The 25,319-nt window shown below is 45.1% G+C and overlaps 1 protein-coding gene across 2 annotated transcripts in view; it reads left to right on the forward strand.

The window, feature by feature from the left end:
• The window catches only part of CEP112 (centrosomal protein 112), a 2,145,639-nt gene that overhangs the window by 1,794,471 nt on the left and 325,849 nt on the right, over window positions 1-25,319 (forward strand). For both annotated transcript variants that reach the window (XM_086930940.1, XM_086930941.1), the window contains one exon: window positions 18,384-18,515. In XM_086930940.1, the coding sequence (XP_086787066.1) occupies window positions 18,384-18,515 (132 nt within the window). The remainder of the gene's footprint in view (window positions 1-18,383; window positions 18,516-25,319) is intronic.

Raw genomic sequence — 25,319 nt, forward strand, 5'->3', positions numbered from 1 at the left:
GGGGCTGAGCGATGATCCTTGTGGTACGCCGCAGATGACTTCGGTGGCCTCGGATCTGAACGGGGGTAGGCGGACTCTCTGGGTTCTTCCGGCGAGGAACGAGATGATCCACCCTAGTGCCTTCTCTTGGATTGGTCCAGTCGTTCCTTGAATGCAGTCTTCTTGGTGGTGTGGATCAGCTGGTGGTGTTTGCGGGTGGCGTGCTTGAGGGCGGTTATGTTGTCTGTAGTCGGGTCTTTGCGCCAGGCTTTCTCGAGGGTACGGCAGTTCTTCTTGGATTTCTTGAGGTCGTCGTTGAACCAGGAGGCTTTCTTGCTGCCAGGAGTGCTGGGATGGTTTTTCAGGGGTGCGAGGTCGTCAACGCAGTTAGTGATCCACTGTGCGAGGTTGTTGGCTGCTTGGTTGGGGTCCGTTGAGCTGGCGGGCGGGTTCTGGTTCAGGGATGTGGTGAGCTGGTCCGTGGTGATCTTGTTCCAGTTCCTGCGGGGAACCTGTTGCGGGTGGTGGTGAGTCGTGGTTCTTCTGAAGCTGAAGTGGACGCAGCTGTGGTCTGTGCGGTGGAGTGGCTGAAGGAGATGTACTTGCTGGAGGAGAAGATAGGGTCCAGTGTGTGTCCGGCGTAGTGGGTGGGGGTGTTCACCAGTTGCTTGAGTCCGAGGTTGGCGAGGTTGTCCAGTAGGGTGGTGGTGTTGTTGTCGTTGTTGTTCTCCAGGTGGAAGTTGAGGTCCCCTAGGAGGATGTAGTCAGGGGCGGCGAGGGCGTGCAGGCTAATGAAGTCTGCGATGTCTTCGCTGAATTGTGCGCGAGGTCCTGGGGGTCTGTAGATGATGTTCAGGGGCTGAGAGGGTGTCGTCGGAGTTGGTCGTGATGCGAATGGTGTTCTTGTGGATGATGGCGATGCCTCCTCCTGTCTGGTTGACGCGGTCCTTCCGGGTGATCTTGTATCTGTCCGGGATGGCGATGGCGATGTCGGGCGCTGAGGAGGCGTTCATCCATGTTTCCGTGAGGAAGGCGACGTCTGGAGATGTGGTGTCGAGCAGGTTCCAGAGTTCCACGGCGTGTCTGTGGACGGAGCGGGCGTTTAGCAGGATGCACTTCAGGTGGTTGCTGCTGGTGCTCGGCTTGGCGGGTGCGGTGCAGGTCCGGATGCAGGAGAATTTGCAGGATTGGCAGGCGAAGGGTCCGTGGGTGCGTCCGGGGGTGGCTCGGTGGCAGCCGGGGATCATGCCGGTGTTGAGTGCGTAGAGTGTGGCGGCGTCGTAGGTGCGGCGGGTGGGCTGGGGTCTGCGGGGGCCAGGGGTCCTGGTGCTGGGCGCAGGCCAGGCGCAGGGCGGGCGCAGACGGGCTTGCCTTCGGCGCGCAAAGGGCGCGAACGCTGCGCATATGTGCGGACTCCGCCATAAGTGGCGTAGTGGGAGGGGCGGAGTGGGAGGGAGGAGCAGCTGGGAGGCTGGAGCGGGGTGGCGCGGGGAGGGCATCGGGCAGACGGCAAAAGGGGGTGCGGGGGGGCAGGGGAGCAGCGAGGAGACGGCCCTGTGAAGGGAAAGAAACAAGCTCAGGGAAAGAAACACTGGAGCGAGCAGGGACAGGCAAGTAGGGAGACAGAGGAAACAAGCTCAGGGCACCGGGCACACTCACGGGGAGGCGCACGGCGGGTGGAGCGACCGTCACTGACCAGAGTCAGGTCAGGGCTTTGAGACGATCAAGACCAGAATCAGGCAGTACCACCCAACGGTTAAGTGTGTTTAAACAACAAATCCTAGTTATAGCCTTACCATCTTTTTCATATTCGTTTTCTTGGCAGTTTAAGGTGAAAATCATACATCATTCATTGTACGTTTCATAACAAATGTAATTCTCCAGGTCTGGATCTTTCTTCTATTTGCATATCTGAGTAATGACTATCTTCAGGCTGGGAATCCCAGCTCACGTAAGTAGCAGCAAACAATGTTAAAATAGCAAGAGGCCTCACCAACAGTGTTTATGCAGTAGCACATGCACCTAATTTTACACAATTCTAACTTCAGCCAAATAATTTGGAAGTAATGAGCTCTTCTACTGCCACTAGAGGCCACCATAAATCAGATTTCTACCACATGTCATGAGGGAGTCCCGAAGAAGAGTTCTCTGTGACCCTATCTTGCTATGTTCTTGTTCTTCAATGGACTTAAACCAGCTCTGTGTTCATCTATCAGCATTTTGTTAATTATTTTTATGGTAGACCTGTGGAAAATCTGCACTTTCTAAACCAGCAGTGCCGTTCCCTATCACCACCTGTCATCATGACTGAGAGAGAAACAGATCTGCTCTTTCTTTGTACAGAGGAAAATCTACTCATGAATAGACCGTTTATTGACCTTATCCAGTGCACGAGGCTTCACGTGGCACTATTTGTAAATCCATTGCTTCCTAGACTCTGAAGGACAGGAAGCAGAGGTAGACACTGTACTTGCAGGAAAAAAAGATATGTCCGGCTTCTAAAGGGGTTGGCATCTCTTCTGGGAATGATTTTGGGAAAAGTGCTCCATCAAGCAATTCTATGAAGGTAGAAAAAAAGAGAAACATGGTGTTTCCAGAGCTAGATTTAATATCTGAAGCACCTGTAGTCACCACCCCAAAGGACAAAACTTGAGTTTCCTCAGGAAAACAGTCCAGAAAGGGTGAAGATCAGCCTGTGCAAAAAACGTACATGAAAACCCAGCTGACTGGAAGCCCTCACAGAACTCCTATCCCTTCTGCTGATGGCAAAGTCGTCGACTTGACTTAGAAGAAGGAAACTCATCGTGGAGGACCATCCCGTTTGTCAGAAAGCACCAAACTCTTTGCGGAGGCAGTATTGAAGCTGGTCCCAATCGCCCGCCTCCCAGTGTCTCCGCAGTAAGCTGAGTACACCAGCAAGGGGGAAAAGGGGAAGTGGAAGAGAAAGAAGAGACACCTTGAAAACGGCTGCCACCCACAAGCTGCTTGATCTTGCAGTATTCTTCTGCTGCCTGTCCAATGGCGAGGGGTGCCTAATACACAGAAGGGATAGAGTAAACACAACAACCTACCTTTGCTACTTCTATACTCTCTATACAAATAATTAGTCTTCTCCTACCAGCTGTTTCCAGGGCCTTGGTACTCTTCTGTATTTATAGCGAAATTCTGTCAGGTGCTTTTTACTGAAAAGAGGAGGGACTTAATTACTAAGGGTTCAAAGCGATTAACCACCCCTAAACAGAATTATCTTAGTGTAACTACCTGAAAAGCTTCCTGTTTTAGATGTACAAATTCCTTCTGGTGAGTAGTCAAAGCATTGCTTCTGATTAAGCAGTCTTTAGGCTTGTAATCCTTCGAGCGCGCAAAAAGGTTCAAGGAAAGGTACAGAGGGGAAGAAGAGAAGAGGGCAAGCGCAAGAAGGGAAGGGAAATGTTATCCTAGTATCGCTGCAATGTAGAAGCAAGCTGAAAGTCTTACTGTCTTTTCTTTGTATATTCTTGGGCAGGTACTTTGAACTCTGGACTTAACTTCGAGGAAACTGCTGTTGTTCTCAAATGCTGCCTCTTTGTTGAAGAAGACGTCACTGGTACTTCAAACGTATCCGTATTACCAGCTGCAGTCTTATGTAAACACGCTCACCGATTTTCAGACTTAGAATCTGCGAAAGCGAGTTCACTGAAATTGTTCCGCAATATTTTCTCAAAATACTATGAGGAACAAACTACTAAACTCTAGGAATTTCTCTAGGAATTAACACACCAAGTACGCTCCCGTCATGAGGAATAGACGCGGAGCTCGGGAATCGTGCTGCTGTCTCTTCACGAAAGCCGTTGAAGTGCGCAGTTTAGAACTCGCGCATTCTTCAAGAGCACTAGAATGTGCGGACTACCAGGAATACTCTAAAGTCCATGGTGGCGGCCATCTTAGGGGTAGAGAAACTATGTACACTTATTAAGGAACTAACTCTACTAAATGGGGACTAAATTCTAGTAGCTGAAAATCCTTATGAGGGGCAGGGGTACCAAATGTTTGCCCGCTTGAGTTGGGACATTGTCAGAAATGCAAATCGCCACTTGGGAGCACAGATGGTGGCGACTCGATGAATCCTGACAGTACCCCCTCTCAAAGACCGATTTATCGGTCCTTGCTTGGATGGGTAACGTGCATGAAATCTTTTGAGCAGAAGTGGGGCATGAAGATGAACTACAGGTTCCCAAGATCTATCTTCTGGGCCATACCCCTTCCAATCTACTAAGTACAGAAGTTTCCCTTTCTTGTATTTAGAATCTAAGATGTCCTTGACTTCATATTCTGAGTGACCTTGGATATTTAGTGGTTCTGGAGGTTTATTCAACCGCATTTGAGGTTTAGTCTTTTTCAATAAAGACACATGAAAGACAGGATGAATACCTATCTTAGCTGGTAATTTTAATTTCACTGTCACTGGTCCCAAAACCTTTTCTACCTGGTAAGGACCCACATATCTTGGTTGTAACTTCCTGTTTCCTCTTGGTAGAGAGCCACACCTGATCTCCCACCTGATACTGTGGGGCTGACTGTCTATGCCTGTCTGCAAACCTCTTGTAAGAGGTCTTAGCTTTTATTAAATTGTGCTCTGCCGATTTATCAAGGGAGACTAAATCAGTGATCAAATTCTTTACTGCAGGTACTTCTAAGTCTTCCTGAGTTACAAAGAAATTTGGGTGACGACCGAAATTCAAATAAAACGGAGAGTAGCCTGTAGAAGCACTCTTCGCATTATTGCAAGCGAACTCAGCCATCCACAACCGATCTGACCATTCTCCGCCCTGATCGATGTTCTAATTCCTGGTTAATTCTTTCCGTCTGACCGTCAGATTCAGGGTGGTAGCTAGTGGACATTCTACTCTCAATTCCCAAACCCTTAAGGTAAGCCTGCCAAAAGTGGGAAATAAACTGAGGGACTCGATCTGATATCACTATCTTGGGAACTTCATGAATCTTTGCGATATTCTCGCTGAATGCTCGGGCCAACTCAGGAGCAGAGGGAGTCCCAGTCATAGGAATGAAATGACTCATCTTAGTGAAAGTGTCAACGATAACCAGGATAGTATCAATCCCCTTACTAATTGGTTAATCTACAATGAGATCCAGGGATATTGTATGCCAAGGATGAGTAGGAGTGTAAAGTGGTTGCAAAAACCCCTGCGGAGCCTGTCTACTCGGTTTACTTCGAGCACATAACTCGCAGGATTGCACATATAGTTTGACATGAGAGGACAACCCTGGCCACCAAAAATAACGCTGCACCAACTCCAAAGTCTTGGAAATTCCTTTATGTCCTGCCAATGGATGATGGTGGAGAAGTGTGGCTCAATGGTTAGAGTGGCAGACCCTGATGCAGAGGTCTAGCCCGGGACCAGGGTTCAATTCCCCGCCTCGGCGGGTCTTGGGCTCAAAAATTCCACGGACCTGATAATTATCGCCTCAGTGCCTATTCCAATCATGGAGTCCCACTCTGCAACTCTGGGCAATAGCTTGCTTAATCTCCACAACGGCCCCCACAACGCTAAGGATGCCTGGCCTCCACCTTGGGGGTGCCCAGGAGTGGACGCCTCACAGGGAAAGCCAGGATGGGTTCCACAGCGGTATTCGTACAAGCGCCTTGAGACCCTTGCGGGTGAGTAGTGCGCTATACAAGTATCAATTTACATTTACATTTACATCGTGGCAACCTTGTAGCGCCTTCTGTTGAAGAGTTGATGTAGGAAGATACAAAGCCTCCTTGTAGTAATGTAGCTGCTGATGAATACGTCTTCCTTCTCCAAGCTGGACCCACTGTTGAACCTCTTCTGGAGACAAACTCTTACGAACTTCATCCTGAAAGTTATCTAAAGAAAGAGTCCAAATTATCTTCTCTTCAGGAATGATAGATCTCAGTTCCACAGAATGTTCAGATTCTTCGGTATTCAAACAGGACAACGCATCCGCTTTCCCGTTCTTAGGGCCAGGACGATAGGTGATTACAAAATCAAAGTCTGCGAAATATAATGACCAACGTAACTGCCGTGGAGTTAGAGTTTTAGCAGTCTTTAAAAACTGAAGATTCTTATGGTCAAAAAATACCGTAACAGTATGTTTGGCCCCCAGGAAGTAGTGCCCCCAGTCTTCGAAAGCATCCTTCACTGCCAACAGCTCCTTTTCAGTGATGGTGTAATTCGACTCGGCCGGATTAAATTTTCGGGAACGGTAGGCTACCGGATGAAGTTGTCCAGTTTTAGGATGTCTTTGAGAGAGGACTCCACCAATTGCCTGATCGGATGCATCTGCTTCCACAAAAAAAGGTGTTCTGCAGGGTCGGCATGCAACAAAATGGGAGCAGTAATGAATTTCTTCTTCAAATCCAGAAATGCTTGTTCGGCCGCAGTTGACAAATCGAACTTGACCTCTTTCTTTAATAATCGAGTAATTGGAGCAATTAGCTGAGAAAATCCCTGAATGAAACGCCTGTAGAAATTGGCGAAACCCAAAAATCTTTGAATTTCCTTGATATTATGTCGCGCTGGGCAATTCTCCACTGCTTGCACCTTTCCAGGATCCATGGTGATTCATTGAGAGGAGATGACAAACCCTAAGAACTCCACCTGTGACACATGAAACACACATTTTTCCAATTTGACGTACAATTGGTGAGACTGCAATCGTTCCAAAACCAACCTGACGTGTTTGGAATGATCCTGTGGGTTCTTGGAGAAAATTAAAATGTCGTCCAAATAAATGATGGCAATCTTGTCGATCAAATCCCCCATGATATCATTAATGAAATGCTGGAACACTGCAGGCGCATTTCACAATCCAAAGGGCATCACACAATATTCAAAGAGACCGAACTTAGTTCTAAAGGCAATCTTCCATTCATGTCCTTCTTTCATTCGGTGGTAAGCACCCCGCAGGTCGAGCTTGGTAAAAATCTGAGCTTCTTTGATTTGATCCAACAAAACTGATATCAATGGTAATGGGTATCTGTTCTTAATAGTTACTTGATTCAGGGCGTGATAATCAATGCAGGTTCTCGAGCTTCCCTCTTGCTTCTTGGGTATAAAGAATAGGGGAGAAGATACTGGCGATACTGAGATGGCCTGATAAATCCATTGGCGAGATAACGATCCTGGTATTCTTTTAGATGATCATTCTCAACCTCCGTCAAAGCATAAATCCGACTACAGGGAAGGACAGCCCCAGGCTCTAAATCAATGGTGCAGTCGTACGAACGATGAGGTGGTAACAGCTCAGCTTCTTGTTCACTAAAGACTGCACAAAGTTCTCGATACTCAGAAGGAATTTCACCAGTACTAATGACCCCAATGGACTGACCTCCAAACGAAAGTAGTGATGCTTGAGAAGGTTCTTTTACATCTACCTTAGGACCAAAAAAATGTTCTAAACAAAATTTAGACTGCATGCTGACAGAACGATTTTCCCAATCAATGGTCGGATTGTGCATGGTTAACCACGGTAATCCTAAAATCAATTGAAAATGCGGGGCGTCGATCAGGTTAAACTGCAAAATCTCCCAATGTCCATCAGCTTGAATCAGCTCTAATTCTTCCGTATGACTGGTGATAGGGCCGGAAGTCAAGTTAGTTCTATCCACTGCATGAATGGATTCTTGTCTTTCTTTCTTGATGGCTCGAATTCCCATTTGTTGTGCATATTTGATGTCACAGAAATTACCAGTGGCCCCGGAATCTAACATAATAGCCACTCCTAATATCTGGTGCTCTCGAAACTTCAACGTCATATGAAGATTCACGTGTGGGGTCAAAGTCTGAAGAGTATTTAGAATCAGATGAGATTCTGGAGTCGACTTTTCTTCCTTCACCACCAGAGCGACTCTGCCTACTGATGCTCGCAACGTTCCCCTTAAGCGGTAATTTCGGGCGCTTGGCACATTCTTTCACAAAATGGCCTGAACCTCCACAATAAAGACATAACTTCTTCAATCGTCTCTGTTCCTTCTCTTCTTTACTCAACGGACCTCTTACTGCTCCAGTTTGCATGGGCTTGGGGTCTTTACTGTTCCCTTTCTCCATTCTCATTCGATCAAAACGAGGAATGTTAACGTTCCAATCCTTTCTCCTTTCTCCTTTACGTTCCGAATTACGAAAATCCAATTCCAACACCAAGTCAACCAATGCAGACAATTCAGTTGGCCGATTTGGGACTTTGGTTAAGGTATCCTTAATCTCATCTCCCAATCCCCGGTAGAACAAAGCCGCTCTCTTCTCTTCAGGCCAATTAGTTTCTAAAAGGAGCTTATTAAATTGAGTAAGGTAAGTAATTAGATCCTTTGAACCTTGACGCAACTCCAGCAACTCGTTGTCAGTGGCCGGGGAAATCCTTCTCCGATCAAAAATTCTAAGAAATTCACTCTTGAATTTGGCAAAATCATAAAGAAGAGGATCATCCCCACTCACCAATGGCATTGCCCAGTTGGCGGCATCCCAACCAAGATACGATAAGATGAAAGCTACTCTAGACTGAGCATCCGGAAAAAGTGTAGGACAACACATAAAGTGTAAAGAACACTGAGTTAAGAATAGTTGTGCTTTTTGGGGATCTCCTGTGAATCTTTCTAGGGCTGCTAGAGGGATCAAAGGAGAGACTGAATGAATTACTTGTGCCACAGTCTTAGGATCAGACCTAGGATTACAGAACTAGGATTACTGGTACTAGGAGCGGGAGAACTCTTAACTGGGTTTCCCATAGCTAACCCATCTACCTTCAGTGCTAAGGTTCTAGTCTCCTGACGAGAAGCTACTAATTCCAGTTTAAAATTTTTATTCTCCTCCCGCACTGCTCCTATTTCTCTCTGAATTCCCTCAAGCATATTTCCCAAGACCTTTAAATCCAACCCTTCAGCCATACTGCCCGGGTGAAGTAACACCGTGGGCACTTCAATCTGTCAGAAGGCACCAAACTCTTCGCGGAGGCAGCATTGAAGCTGTTCCCAATCGCCCGCCTCCCAGTGTCTCTGCAATAAGCTGAGTACACCAGCAAAGGGGGAAAAGGGGAAGTGGAAGAGAAAAAAGAGACAACTTGAAAACGGCTGCCACCAACAAGCTGCTTGATCTTGCAGTATTCTTCTGCTGCCTGTCCAATGGTGAGGTGTGCCTAATACACAGAAGGGATAGAGTAAACACAACAACCTACCTTTGTTACTACTATACTCTCTATACAAATAATTAGTCTTCTCCTACCAGCTGTTTCCAGGGCCTTGCTGCTCTTCTGTATTTATGGCGAAATTCTGTCAGGTGCTTTTTACTGAAAAGAGGAGGGACTTAATTACTAAGGGTTCAAAGCGATTAACCACCCCTAAACAGAATTATCTTAGTATAACTACCTGAAAAGCTTCCTGTTTTAGATGTACAAATTCCTTCTGGTGAGTAGTCAAAGCATTGCTTCTGATTAAGCAGTCTTTAGGCTTGTAATCCTTCGAGCGCGCAAAAAGGTTCAAGGAAAGGTACAGAGGGGAAGGAGAGAAGAGGACAAGCGCAAGAAGGGAAGGGAAATGTTATCCTAGTATCGCTGCTATGTAGAAGCAAGCTGAAAGTCTTACTGTCTTTTCTTCGTATCTTCTTGGGCAGGTACTTTGAACTCTGGACTTAACTTCGAGGAAACTGCCCTTGTTCTCAAATGATGCCTCTTTGTTGAAGAAGACGTCACTGGTACTTCAAACGTATCCGTATTACCAGCTGCAGTCTTATGTAAACACGCTCACAGATTTTCAGACTTAGAATCTGCGAAAGCGAGTTCTCTGAATTTGTTCCGCAATATTTTCTCAAAATACTATGAGGAACAAACTACTAAACTCTAGGAATTTCTCTAGGAATTAACACACAAAGTACGCTCCCGTCATGAGGAATAGACGCGGAGCTCGGGAATCGTGCTGCTGTCTCTTCACGAAAGCCATTGAAGTGCGCAGTTTAGAACTCGCGCATTCTTCAAGAGCACTAGAATATGTGGACTACCAGGAATACTCTAAAGTCCATGGTGGCGGCCATCTTAGGGGTAGAGAAACTATGTACACTTATTAAGGAACTAACTCTACTAAATGGGGACTAAATTCTAGTAGCTGAAAATCCTTATGAGGGGCAGGGGTACCAAATGTTTGCCCACTTGAGTTGGGACATTGTCCGAAATGCAAATCGCCGCTTGGGAGCACAGATGGTGGAGACTCGATGAATCCTGACACCGTTGATGACATCTGCTTTAAAACCTATGTTAGATATAGGCCGTGACAAAATCCTCGTCAGTGACTAAGTCCACGTCTATGACAATGACGCCTTCAACATCAAGGCCATCGTCGATGACAACACTGTCAACAATCACACCAAAGATGTCTCTCACCCCTCCATTGAGAGCCCTGTTGATGATGAAACCATCAAGCCTCTATTTACTTTCAACAGCAAGACCAGTACTGATGCCCAACTCCTCATCGAGGACACTGCCAATGACCTTATCAAGGACACCTTCAACAACAAAATTTGATATTCCAGACTTTTTTTCACCATTAAAAGTGACAGCAAATTTTCCAACTCAGATTTACAATCTGATATTGAGGTGGAGGTTAGTGACCAGGAGATTGCCTTGGATGTGGCTTGTAACGCTAAGTAATAACGTGAATTATCTGCTGAAATTTGAAGAATACGCTTTTGAGGAAGAATACTAGGAATACGAATATCATCTGTAGACTTTTACAGCTGAAATCCTCCACCACTGTATGTTCTCAACTTACTACTACACTAAAATGTAACAGATTATAAAGACCTTTCAGAGATGACTTTCTCAACAGCCCATTGGACAGCCATCATCTGTCCCACTTTTGGCACCACCCACATCTCCACCATCACCACCACTAATATCTACTCCACTGCGACAACCTCCACCACCTTCATCTCTTATGATACTGGAGACAGGTTTTGGTGGGTTCCAACCAGTTCTAAAATATGGAACATGAGAGTGAGCTCCTAGAAAATCAAGGCTTTGGATGGGGACAGGAGATTTAGGTGTTCAACGTCAACTTGATTCCACTTCGGAGAACATAGTCCTCTCTCAAACACTTATGTTCAGGGCGGCTGAAAAAGCCAAACTTCCTATGGCTTCAGTAAAATAGCAATGTTTTCTCTGGCTTCAAAGAGTAGCCATGCAAGACCACAAAGTTGATTCCCATACTGGATTTTGTGTGGCTGGAGGATATCAAACTTTTGGAAGACAAAATCTACTGTTCCAGCATTAATGCCCGTTAAAAAAAAAACAATAAAAACTACAGGGCCCGGGGCCATATGCTGGCATATCTGTAAAAGAATTCCAAATTGTGGACACATCACAAATGCAGTTGAAAAACTGGATCATGCTAGCTTCAGCAACTCCTAACAGAGACAGTGAGTGAGTAGATAACCTAGGAGTTTGAGTTTGTTTTTATGGTAGCACCCTTGATCAACGCCACAAATGCTTTGGCAATTCTGGGCCCTTACAATCATCAGATGTGGTAAACTGTTTTTCACTGAGCCATCTCATTCCGGAGGACAGCAGAGAAGAAGCCAAAACAATACTGAAAGAAGGAACAAATACATCTGCAGCCATCATTGATGCTGCAATGGATGTTTCTAATGCACGTTTCCGCCAATTGGCGGGAGCAGCCATGCTGAGAAGGCAAGAATGGCAGCTTTCCATGGCTTTCTGCCCAGAAGTACAAGCCAAAAATGTTTAATATGCCTTTGGCCGACTTACACTGTTTCATAAACACATAGGCGATGTTTGCAATATATAAAAATGGTCATGGGCACTACAAAATCCCTCAGGGCTTTGAAGTATATACGCCCTGGATCAACCAATTTTTCGTGGCTCAAGATGATCACAAACATACAGGGGAGGCGGCTTCAATGAATATGGAGGCCAAAGACTACCATATTAACCCAGAGCAGGGTGGAAATAAGCCAAAGACAAGGCTCTGGCAGATCTTCGGAAGACTAAAGAGCACTACTCAGTCATGCATCCAGGACAACCAAAAAAGCACTTGACTCTTCACAACTGCCCTGCCCCTCCATCCCAAAATCATCAGATGGATGGGGAGAATTAACCTTTTTGTCCCCGTATGGTAGTTGATAACATTGGACAGATGGATGCTACAGATTGTACATTCAGTACACACACTCAAATTTGTGTAGAAACTACCAGTTGACCCACCTAGAAAGGATTAACATCACAACTTGGTGGAGCTACAATAAGACATTCTGCTCCTCCTTCTCCTGAAGGGAGGAATAGAGTCTGTCCCATATTTCCAGAGAAACCAGGTGGCCTATTCCAGATTCTTCTTAGTAAAGAAGAAAATAGGACAATGAAGCCCTGTTCTGGACCTCAAGGAATTAAACAAGTTCCTGAAGAAACAGTTGTTTTGCATGGTAACACTTCAAGAAGTCCTCTTGATAATTCAGGAAGGATACTACCATAGCTTCCTGGATCAATCAGGATGCCTATTTTGACATACCTATACACTAAAACTACAAGAAATACTGATGCTTTACAGTGACGGGGCAGCACTATCAATTCAAATCACTTCACTTTGAGCTCAAGCCTGCAGCTGTTGCTGCCTACCTGAGACAACAACGTTACTGAGTATACCCATTCTAGGGCGACTAGCTGGGAAGAGGCAAATACTTCTATAGCTTGCTGCATCCACATGTTTCACAGAGTAGGTTTGACACTAAAAATCGAAAAATCTTCAATCGAGTCAGTAACTTGGGAGCAATCCTGGGCTTGCATCTGGGAAACACCTTTCCATCATCTGTAAGAGAACTGATGCTCCAGGCCAGGGCAAAACCTTTTCATCTAAGCGAACTGTGATGGTCAGACTATACAAATATGTTCTGGGTCTGATGTCATCCTGGATAGAGTTAATACCTGTTTGCTGGCTCAGAATGAGATGCCAAGAACTGTACAATCAATGCAATCAGATAGACAGCTTTTGGGATGACATGGTGCAGGTGAAAAGAGGAATCAAGCAAACGCTGCTGTTTTAGAGGTTTTCATCATATCGAAATGGAGGTCTCCCATTTTAATCTTCATCATACAAAATGGTATTTTCAATGGGTGTATCAATGGAGGGCTGGAGTGCACCCACATGCGGTAGCTAACAACCAGAGGTCTCCGGTCAGACATGAAAAAATGCTTCACATAAATGTCCTAGAGCTACAGGCCATAGAGTGGGCCAACATGTATTCCTTCTGAGACTAGCCAGACTAGCAGTTCTCCTTAAGTCAGACAGCATGAATTCGATGTATTACATCACAAGGCAAGGATATAACAAATCCCATTCACTGTCAGAAAAGGCACAGATACTGTGGGACTGAGCCATCTCCATCCAAGTGAACATCACAGTGGAGCATCTCTCATGATGCCAAAACAATCAGGCATACACACTTAGTTCAGCTCTATCAGACTGACAAGAAATGTAGAACCACCAAAACCATTTGAATGATATATTCTGCAAATGGGGCTGTCTCACACTTAACCTGTTTGTGACCGTGGAGAACGACAAAATGCCAGTACTGTGCCAGCAGGTCTGGCAACTAAGTGGGAATCTAGTGCCTTTTCTATCAAATGGTCAGATGCCTTTGCATACGCCTTTTCTCCGTTTTGTCCAATCCCTACAGAACTGATGAAAATAAATTACTGTTCACTAATTCTCATTTCCCAGCATTGCCACACCAGTACGCATACAGCAAACTTTTAAGGCTTCCACATATCCAGCAGCGCCACTTCTCATCTCCAGCCACAACAGCGAGATTCTCTACCACAATCTCAAGTCACTCAGCTTGACAGCCTGGTACCTTACCACCTAAAGTTCACTGCAGGAACAGCCAGGCGCAGGTACACAACAAGAAAGGCTTAACATGTATAGTGAGAGTGTTTCTGTGCATGGTATAAAAACAAGGGCTTCCATCCAGTTTCTGTGCTGACATTTAGAATTCTTACATACTTGCTGGATTTAGCCCGTAGTTGCCTTCAGTCTTCTTAAGTGAGAGTCCATCTATTGGCGATATAAAGAGTTAGATGAACAGAAGACAATTTATTGTAACTGCTTTTGCAAAGAATCAAAACTGATTTTGAAGGGATTTTTTAGGGCCTTCTCTCCTTTATAGCACTCTCCTACAACTTGGGAGCGGAACACAGTATTAAACCAACCCCGCTGCCTCTCTTTGCTCCCATCCTTGAGTGCATCTGAAGTTAGTCTCTTAGAAACCGGGCTTGCCTGCTTGCCCTCACATCAGCAAGTAAAGACTTTGGCCGACGGGGGGGGGGGAAGGGAGGCATTCACCATAAAGGATCCTTTTTTCTATGGTTTGCTGAAGACAAATTCGTTCTATGAATAAATCCAAGGTTCTAGCCCAAAGTCTTTAAAGGCTTTCATCTAACTGAACTTGCCATTCTACATTCCTTTTCCCATATTCTTTGTACTCCAAATGTAGAAACATGAATTCGATTTTGCATGGGCAAGACAAAAGAGTTACACACTTCTGACCAACTGTTTGAGTCCTTTGAGTCCTTTGGCCACCCAGGAAGAGGCTGACCCCATGTCCAAGCAGAATATAGCACGTTGGCTGTCAGCTGTATCACCTTCTGCCACAATAAGACAAATCCCCCACTCCAGGGTAGAGTGAGAGCCTATTCCCCCAGAAGCATGGTAACAACTGCTGAATTCTGTGCTGCGGTGCCTCTGCCAGACGTACCTTGTGCAGCCAATGTGGATGAGCAGTCACAGGTTCACCGAGCACTGCTGCCTGGATGTGGGTGTAGTAGCGGATTCAGCAGGTGGGAAGGCAATCCTCTGCAACCTGTTTCAGTGAAGGCGAGCATGTATCTTTCTTTGTCTTTTTTGTTACACACTGCTTGCTATTCTGACTCAAGCATGTGACAAAATAAGTATGTTATGTTTTAAGTCGCCCATATCCTGTATGTTTTTTAAAGTGTAACATGACTTATTAGGCCCCCCCTTAGGCTTGATTGTTTTTTGTGCGTTTTTAACCTTGTTCCATTTGATAGAGTCTACCATGTAACTGCTCAATTCTCCATTCTTTTTGCCCTTGTCAGTCAGGGCACATGCACCAACCTGACTGGCAAGACAGGTAAGAGCAGAAGTTCAGTCTTCCTTGTAGCAAATTAAACTGCTTAAAAAAATCTGCTCCTCTCGCCCTTCAAAAACCACCCTTTGGTTTTTAGTAAAGCAGTGAATTCCTCTCTGTAATAGCTTAAAGCAATTTTTAAAAATCAAAAATACTGCTATGGATGACATATTTGGTCTAAGAAAACACTAACCAATTTATCATATCTGTGAAGATTACACTGGACCCCTGTGGTTGCCACACTTTCCTTTAAGACCTCCTTTCTGTAGAAGGTTCTGACACAGCTACCTTAAAGTTAAGAATACACTGCCCTACCAGCTTTCTATTTCCACAGAATGGTAACCTATTGGTACTGTCCCGAATAAGACTGACTAACTTTTCCCTTGATTTCTCGATGTCTCTGGAATGACCCATGTATATGCATCCACAAAGCACCCGCCTCATGCAATTCAGGATGAAAATCATAACACTTCTCTTCTGCATTGGTTGTCTAATATAAAACAGCCCACCAGGCTTATGTAACCTGGTAATCAGAAACCCAGGCCTGTCATGCAAACAGTGCTTGGTTTTCTGCCTGTATGACAAGCTAACGAGCAGTGCTTGTATTACGGAGCCATTTTAGTTCAACCACGAACTGTAGCTTTGTGTTGATTTCAATTGCAAGTTGCAAATGTGCTTAGTAGCTAAGGGTGCTGAAAGATACAAGACATAGGCCGTGAAAATGTTCTTGAAACACAAGAGCGTGTTGTTGGATCTTTATTCCAGTCGGGGGGATTCCAGAAATGTGCACCAGGAGTTTAGAGGCAACAGTCTCTTTTTTTGGAGAACAGAGCTTGATGAAGGCTGGCTTTCCCCATTCAGATAGGCTGTGAATTGATAATTTGTGCAGCTCTGTAGGATGCATCATATTTTATATTTTAGTAGCCATTCTTTGAGTATCAGAGATATGTCTTCCCAGTGATTCTTGTTCTCAACAATTGAGTATGAGAATTTTAAAAGGTTTGCAGGGTGAGCAAGAGTATGTCCAATCAGCTACTTATGAAAATAAAGGATGCTATTTTCTTTAGTATTTTGTGCATGAAATTTTAAGGTTTTACAACATAGTCTATTTTTTTTAAGGAGTAAGGGATTTATCTATGTGCTGCATATGTTTGTAGCTCCGGGTGCTACAAAATATATGAGCTAAGTTGGTGTGAGTGGACAAGGAGGCAAATTCTAGAGGCTTTTTTCAACTGGAGTAAAACAATTGTTTTGTCTGCATTACATTTTAAGAAACTTTGGGAAACCTAATGTCCGATTTTCCCTGCAGTTGTAGATAATAGGATGAGCAGCAGCCATACATTTCACTGTTACTTGGGTAGGAATGGTAACACTCAATAATTGTGGATAAGGGAAAGTAGAGGTCTGGTGTAGATAGGACAGATGAACGAAGAGCCATGAGTTCAATGAACGCGAGTGAGTGTGATCGTCCTCTTAAAAAGTCTGTATCAGGTGATAGATATTACTAGATGTCCTAGGGCTGATGGCAATCTTAGATTGGTATCTTCTCTAATGTACGTTATGCCATCATAAAATTAAGAAGATCGCCCTCTTTGGAAACCCATTTCACATTCTTAAACACTTGACAGCTTTCATTTTAATCCAATGACCCACTGAATATTCTGACTTCAATTTATGGGAACGGCGAAATCTCTCTGTCGATCCATTGCCAACTTACAGCTGCTTCGCATCTACAACCAGTGGCACCTACACCTACTGGTATCTGTGCCACATCCCACCAGCACCTGGATCCACAGACTCCTACACCACTTTTGCGCCCAGTACTGTGACCCAGCCTCTCACGCCCCACTCCCATCTGCACCACACCTCTCGCACCCCCCCACCCACCTGCACCACACCTGTGCGCAATGACATCTACAGCCACCTTTACATTCATCACGCCATTAGCACTTGCACCCACTGCCTCTCTGTAGCAGCTTCACCCACTGGCACCAGCACCCACTGCCTCAGGTGGCACTGCCACACACAGGTGATTGCACCTCATTGGTGTACATTAGCACCTGGAAAGGACATGCTACTATTCGCAGCTTCCCTGCATGGCATTGGCACTGGCACTGCAGCTGCCCTGCGCTTGCGCCTATCAATCGCTGTTCTCACTTGCAGCCGCACAGAGTACCAGCAGAGACAAAATACTCAGATGTTGGGACGGGGAGACTTCAGGACACAGAGGGACAGCACACTGGGAAGTGACGACTTGGGGAACGTGGGCGGAGAGCCAGGTGGGCTTCAAGTGCCCAGCTCAAAGGAACACCGCAACAGGTGAGCACAGTCAGAGTTAGGGCTCTGGGGACGACCTTCTCACTAGTAAGATTTGCATACTAGTACCACTCGCACTCTGAAGCTACTCACTCTTGTGTGACTCATACCTGAGCGAGCTGCACACACACAAACGAGAGAATACTCACGGACGTTGAGGGAAAACATTGCAGGCGTGGATAACATGCAAGAACTGAGGCACTGAAAGTGGAAAGAAGAGAATAATGGGGAAACGTGAGTAGACACACACACACACACAAGGCGAAACAGACAGACAGACAGACAAAACGTTGACATAGGGAGGCATTGGAAGACGCACATCCTGAGATATGAAAACACTGGCGAACGCAGGCTCAGGGAGGACCTGGACATGGGGGTAGGTGGACACAGACCCAATGGGAGCAAGGACAGTTAGGCATGGACATGAACTTAGACCTCAACCTGATGAACCAGGCACAGGCATTGGAGACACCCAAAGGAAACACATACACACAAGGATGTGCGCACTCGTGATGAACCACAGACACACGTGAGAGCCATGTATACGTTCCCAATAGTGTAATATGACAGGTCAGATATCCTGGTAGTGTTCCATTGCAAAGGGCAAGGCCTGAGATCTCACTTGGCGCACTTTGTCAATCTCTGGATGAGATGTCTCACACAAAGCTGAAGAAATGGTGGTGGATTGCAGTGGCTAGCCAGAAACAATGTTCACACTAGATATCTCACGAGGAAGGATGCACGCAACACACTTGTGTGCCCTAGAGGTGGGAGATGGATTATACTATGGACAAAATTAAACACTGTTCGACTATAACTGTGTGGGAGGCCGTGGTCTTTTTCTGATCTTGCCTGGGCAGAGCACGAAACATAAGTGACTGTTTCGAATCACTTTTATTTTTTGGCCCTTCCTTCCACCTTTAGACCACCATTGCTGCCTTGAAAGAGGAGAACTGCCGACAGCAACTTGCTGGAGAAAGACGTCTCCAAGACACCGTTCAGAAGTTTGAGGATGAGAAGAGGCAGCTGATCAGAGACCATGACAGTGCAATCAAGGTAACATAGACCAATAGGAGACAATGCATTAAATAAACAACACTGCAAAGTATATTTTCCAAAGACTCTCCCTTGATGGTGTTAACCGAAAAAATCAGCATCATCCTTCCAGTAATAGACTTCTCTAACTGTGAAGCAGAGAAATACATCTTCTGAAGGCATTTTACATGAAATATAATTTATAAGGACATCTTACATGTATTAAAGTGGCTGACTGAGATTTATTCTAGCATTCCTTCCATCAAGCTGTTGTATGTTGGATCTTACATTTATACCTGTTGACTCTTATTAACCAGAGTAGGACCAGGACCGTAAATTGCCCATCATTAGCAAATCACATAGCTAAAGCAAAGACCTCCATTTGAAAATCAGTATTTTTATCAACTTTTAAGGATAAGCTATTTGGGTGTTTTGCAAGGTATGGAAAAACTGCATGCATTTGTGTTTGCTTTGGGCAATGTTTATTTCAGAGAAATCAACAGTTAAAACTGGCCCACCAGCCATAAGCAGCCCAAAAACAGCCCATACACTGTCCTGTCAGACCAGCCCTTTGGGCACTGCAATATTGCCATATAGGCCAATCTGACCCTTCTCTTAACTCAATTTTGTTATATTCTATTTTCAGCGTAACCAACTTATTCCCTGTGTAGATTTCAATGGGGTCACCCTGTTAGGAAGATGCATTACCTCTTAAATTACTTCTTGCCTCAGCAGTCTGTAAATGGGTTGCATTACCAGGAAATCTTCATTAGTGTCTTTCTAATTGTTTTTCTTAGGTATGCTAGTTAGGTGCCTCTCTCCCTCATTTCCTGTGTTCTGTGGTGTCACTCTTAGGAGGAGGATGTGGCCTAACGGCCAGAGCGGTCGTCATTGAAGCTGACAAACCCGGGTTTAAGTCTGGGCAGGGAAGCTCAACATTCTGTGACTGGACAAATCACTTAATCTCCCCTTACCTACCAAAAATGAATGTGTCTATCTGTAACGTAAGTGGTGCTCATGTACAGCACTCTGATTCCTTCGGGTCGGGTTGCCGCTATATAAAACTCCTTACATTATTATTTTTTTTAAAGTAATAAGTGCTTGCACCTCTCCTTTTCTCTTTTTGAACCGCCTCCATCACATTGTTGATCACATTTGTCTTCCTGTCATTGAAAAGCGATTATCTGAATGTCTCTGATATCCAGCTCTTAATGTCCTCCCAAGTTCTCTCAACCCCAGGCTCTCCATAATAGATTTTCGTTTCTGTTGTGCCCTTTGTCTCTGTCTTTCTCAGTCTATACCATTGATCCTATTCCACCCTGTTTTACATATGGCCACCTATGATCAAGGCTTCGCCTTTTTAGGTCTCGTAGAGAGACCTATTACTGTCAAACCAGAAAGCTAAAACCAGGCGGATTTTGCCGAGTGCATGTGTGTCCGTGCACGCGCTCTCCATTTGCTTCCCGAGCCGCCTGCCTGTGCACACACATCAAAGCCATCAGCCTCCCTCCCACCTCCCCCCTAATTGCTTTCCCTTATCACGGCCACGAGGCCGTGAGTTACTTCAAAGGGATCTGCTCCCCGCCTCCCCCCCCCCCTGCCACTTGTCTTGTCTATTGAGCCTTTCTCACCTCTCTCCTTATCTCCTTTTCTCTCCCACTAGCTTCACTTCTGTGGTTTTCTGCTGTCAACCCTCATTTCTTCCTTCCACTTTATTCCCTCCTGTCTATCGTTCTCTTTCTATGTATATCCAAGTCACCTGCCTCACCTCTGCTATTTTCTTTTCTCTTTTTTCCTACACCTATGTTTCTCTATCCACTCTACCCCCAGAATTTTCCCACTCTATTTTCTTTTCTAATCTCCTCTTTTGTCTAATCGCCCTCAATCTTTTCACCTGCCTTTCTCCCTGTTTCACCCCTGCATTTGCTTCTCTGTCTGCCTTTAACAATTTATTTTCGCTTTTACTTTCTACATGTAATGGTCTCTATCTCTGTGCCTCTCTCCAGACTGCCAACCCCTTGTTCTTTCTGTGTCTCACTCCCCGCAGTCACTAACAGCCCTGGCTTATCGTTGCCAAAACTGTTTGCTATCGAGTATCCATTTCCAACCTTGCATCCAGCAACAGGCTGTACTAGAGTGACGTTTTATAAATCACGCAGCAATTTGTTTAAAAAATCCATGCTGTGTTCATCCCGGTCACATTCGGTACTTTTAACTGGCCTGTCCGGCTTCACGGCGGTCCCTCCAAACAGCCCTTTCTTGCATTGACTCAGGGGAGTTCGCATAAACACGTTGCTTAATCAGCTATTGAGTGCATGTGATCTCTGGTGGGGCCTGCCTGCACTCTCTGCCTCCATCACAAGGGTAGATGGCCTGTCTCTCTATTTGCGTGACATTGTTTGCCTTCTCATTGGAAACAGTGCAGCCCATTATTACGTTTCTCCCAGTGGTATTTCTAGCAGCGACCTCCAAAGTGTTCACTTTCCCATGCACACAGCACTCTGGTGCCAAAAATTACTTAGAAGACTTTGGAGGCAGTTAGACTCCCACGGTTAATCAATCAAATCAATCAGGATTTATAAAGCGCAGATGCCCTTGCCTGGTGTTGCTGCAGTTTGAAACATCTTGTCATGGAGGTCTTTTTATTTATCTTTATTCAAGACTTTTCAGACATCCATGCCTCTTCAGTGGATAGTTTGTGATTTTAAATTCGAAGTTTGGCTGTCGCTTGGATGCAAGTTGCATAGAACAATTTACATTAAAGTATAGTTCTGTTTTTATTATGCTCTGGCAAGTTTAATGTGTGGGTTCATGTAACTATTATTGAAGTATTCTGCTTATGAAGCTGCTGGTTGTCAGACCTAAGTTGTGGGCTATACTGCATGATGTGTTGCAGCAACTGTGTGATGTTTATTCCATGCCAGAGCCCCTTCAACCAAAACTGTAAGTAAGATCTAATTCATATGCTTGTAAAGAGTACATTTCTTTCTGGTGGTCTCTTAACCTCATTACTGGAACCACATATTTTCACTCCATAATACACGGGTAAAATACATTGTCTGACTCTGCTTCCTGCTTGTTTATCTCCAAGTCTCTCTTTCCTTCTCTCTCTTTTCAGTGTGATTCTACTGACAACACTTGTGCACTAGTCCTACTAGAGCACAACTGCCGTTTTATTTTTTTTCTGTTTTCAGTGTGATTCCACTGACAGCACATCTACCATTCTGCGCTCCCTGGCAATGGGTCAATGTGCTAGTTATAGAGTACTTGTGTGTTCGTACACACACCCCCCACACAACCCCCCACACACACACACCACACACATACAACCCCCCCACACACCCACCCACCCACCCACACACACACGCACACACAACCCCCCACACACACCAAACACACAACCCCCCACACACACCTAGACCCCCCACACACACAACCCCCCACACACAACCCCCCACACACAACCTCCCACACACAACCTCCCACACAACCCTACCCACACAACCCCACGCACACAACCACCCAAACACACAACCCCCACACACCACACCCCCCACACCTCCACAACACCCCCACACACACAACTCGACACACAACCCCACACCCACACAACCAACCACACACACAGCCCCCCACACACACAACCCCCCACACACCCCCACCCCCACACACACACACCCCACATACAACCCCACACACACACACACAACCCCCCGCACACACACAACCCCCCCACACAACCCCCACACACAACCCCCCCCACACACACAACCTCACACACACAAAACCCCACACACATACAACCCCAAACACAAGCAACCCCCCACACACACAACCACACACACACAACCACAAGCACATACACAACCACACTCAACCACACACAACCACACTCAACCACGCACACAACCTGCACACACAACTACCCCCCCACACACACAACCCCCCACACCCAACCCCACACAAACCCCCACACAACCCCCCACACACACAACCCCCCACACACAACCCTTCCACACAGTCTATCTATCTATCGCCATCACTCTATCACTCTATCTATCTATCTTTTGCCCTCACTCTATCTGTCACCCTCACTCTATCTATCGCCCTCACTCTATCTATCTATCACCCTCACACTATCTATCTATCACCCTCACACTATCTATCGCCCTCCCTCTATCTATCGCCCTCACTCTATCTATCTATCTATCGCCCTCACTCTATCGCACACAACCCCCCACACCCACCACAGAATCACTCAGGGGCACCACAACATCACTCAGGGGCACCACAACATCACTATGCACTACCACAGCATCACTGAACGCCACAGCATCACTCAGCGCCACCACAACATCACTCAGCGCCACCACAGCATCAATCTGTGCAACCATTCAACAACAACTGGTTTAAATATGTTCTCTCAATGTTTCAAGCTTTATTACAAATGTCACAAAAAGATGTTAATATTTCACTTCTGTTCTTGGATTTTCGTTACAATAAAATACACTGAACATAATCTTCACAAACGTTATTTACAAAAGTTAAAGCTATTGCCATTATAAATTACAATAACTTTTATGTAAGTATTAATTATTTTAAAAAAATTAAAAGCCATTGTTATTTGTAATATCAATACATCTAAGTCACGTAAATACAACACATATTGCATTACAAATACTATAGGTGTCACATTTGCGAAAGTTAAAACCATTGGCATTGTAAATGACAAAGCTATTAATTTCGCTATTTTCAAAACCAACACATAAATAAAAGATTTGGCATTTACAATACCAATAGCTCAAACTTTCCTAATACGAGACCTATGGCATTGCAAATGCTTGTTTTGTCTTGAGTGTATCCACCCACATCTCTTTTGAGTCGTCCGTCTTTCGCTTTGTTTTTCACTATCAGTAAGATTTTCTCTTTCATCTCTTAATAAGCACAAATGACTAGTTTACCGCCAAGGCTAGTACTTGTCTCTTGGTTGTACTTCCTGTGCATGCCCTAATTTCCAGTCAGTTTGAAATGCTGTTGTTTGTCTAATATTCCATCTATCATCTCCTGTCCAATCCTGCCTCTGCCTCCCTCGGCTGCTTCCTCTCTCTGTTTGCTTTACATTCCGCTTTATGCAATGTGTTTTTTTAACCCTTTCGATGCTGATGACGAGCTCAGCTCGTCATCACCCACGGGTGTCGTGTGCTGATGACGAGCTGAGCTCGTCATAGTGCCACTAAAATGGCATTTTCCAGCACACAGCGGGAAAACGCCTAGCAGCCAAGAGGTTAATCTCCTTGCTTTTGGCCTTTTTTCTCTTTACTCTTTCCTTCATACATCCAATCCCACACTTCCTGTGGTGCCGAACTGTGGAAATTTGTTTTGTTGTTTTGGTCCCCCTCCTTTCCATTGAAACACACATGAAAGCAGTGTATCTTTCCTATGCCTTTCCTTCCTTCCCACCTCATTATCCTTGAGCTCTTCATTACTTCCACCATTCGGCTCTGATGCATCATTTTCTCATTTCTATACACTGCTGTACAAATGCCAAGTGTTATACAGTACAGTTGGCAGTTATGCAGAAATCTCGCTCTAAACTAAATTAGTAAATAAATAGGTCCATATCAATAGACTTCATCTGGCTTGTTTCTTCAAAAATCTGTATGAAACCTTTAGACCCTTGACACTAATGCAGGCACCCCTTACACAACAGGCTTCACCATCATCGCAGTGTTGAACCAATGAGACATTTGCTGCAAGAGCTCTCCTCTTCGTGTGTCCCTTTCTCGCCAGGATCTCAAAGCACTCTAAAGTATCCGAAAGAAGAGCTGTAGATTCCCAAAATACGACAACAAATTAAACATGCTACCGATGCAGGCACTACACCTCACTGCAAGCGCCTCTACTTTACAGACAGGCACTGCATTAAGATCAGCGACATGTAGAATCCTACATATGAATTCACAAGTCCTTGAAGAGGGACTATAAGAGACAGACCTGTCTTCAGAAAGGAATCCTTGCATTCGAGAAGTGAGGTCATGACTGGAAGCAGTGAGCATAACAAGCAAGAAGGGCACCAGGACCGTGATCATGAAGGCGTTTAATCAAATGACCCCAGAATGTGACATGGCAGTGCAGAGTGTCAGGGAATATTAGTTGATTTGAGGTGCACAGCCAAAATGCCTAGCCTATACAACAAAAGGTGGTTAGGGTACCATTACTTTATTTTTCTTTGTCATGTAGGCCGCTATATGATTGCTTCAGAGCGCTGAGGAAGTCAAGGTAAGGCAAGGGGTCAGATAAAGAGGCAGGGCAAAAAACAAGCAAGTTCAGAAATGTGGGATCTTTAAGTGTGGCAGAACAGATGGGTATTCATCACTCTGTGCATCATTGCTGAGGCCTGTCTTGGAGAATTCTGTCTGTTTCTTCAGGCCAAGCTCCCAGAGACAGTCTACAAGAAATTATAGTGCATGGTCTTGTATATTACACCGTTGTTGGCATGGTACTAAGACACATTTTTGTGCAGCTGTCGATTTACAGTAATGCAGTAATACCACAGGTTTGCACCGGCAAAAGACTGATGGATACCAAATCCAAGTGCATGCAAAAAACATACTGTGATTTATTTATTTATTTTTGCAATTTTTTTGACATGTCTTTCTGCAAAACTCTTTTGGTTTCATACAGTGCGTAATGCTATTATCTTAGATTTAGCATGGACCTTTGAGCAGGGCTTTAATGGAAGGAAACGTCCACTGACCTACTGGATGGGGGTTGTATGGTCGAAAGACAAGTCAATGTGACTTTATAAGAGTTTTGCGCCTCTTT

This window comes from Lissotriton vulgaris, chromosome 7, assembly GCF_964263255.1.
Source record: "Lissotriton vulgaris chromosome 7, aLisVul1.2, whole genome shotgun sequence".
In the NCBI taxonomy this organism is placed as follows: Eukaryota; Metazoa; Chordata; class Amphibia; order Caudata; family Salamandridae; genus Lissotriton; species Lissotriton vulgaris.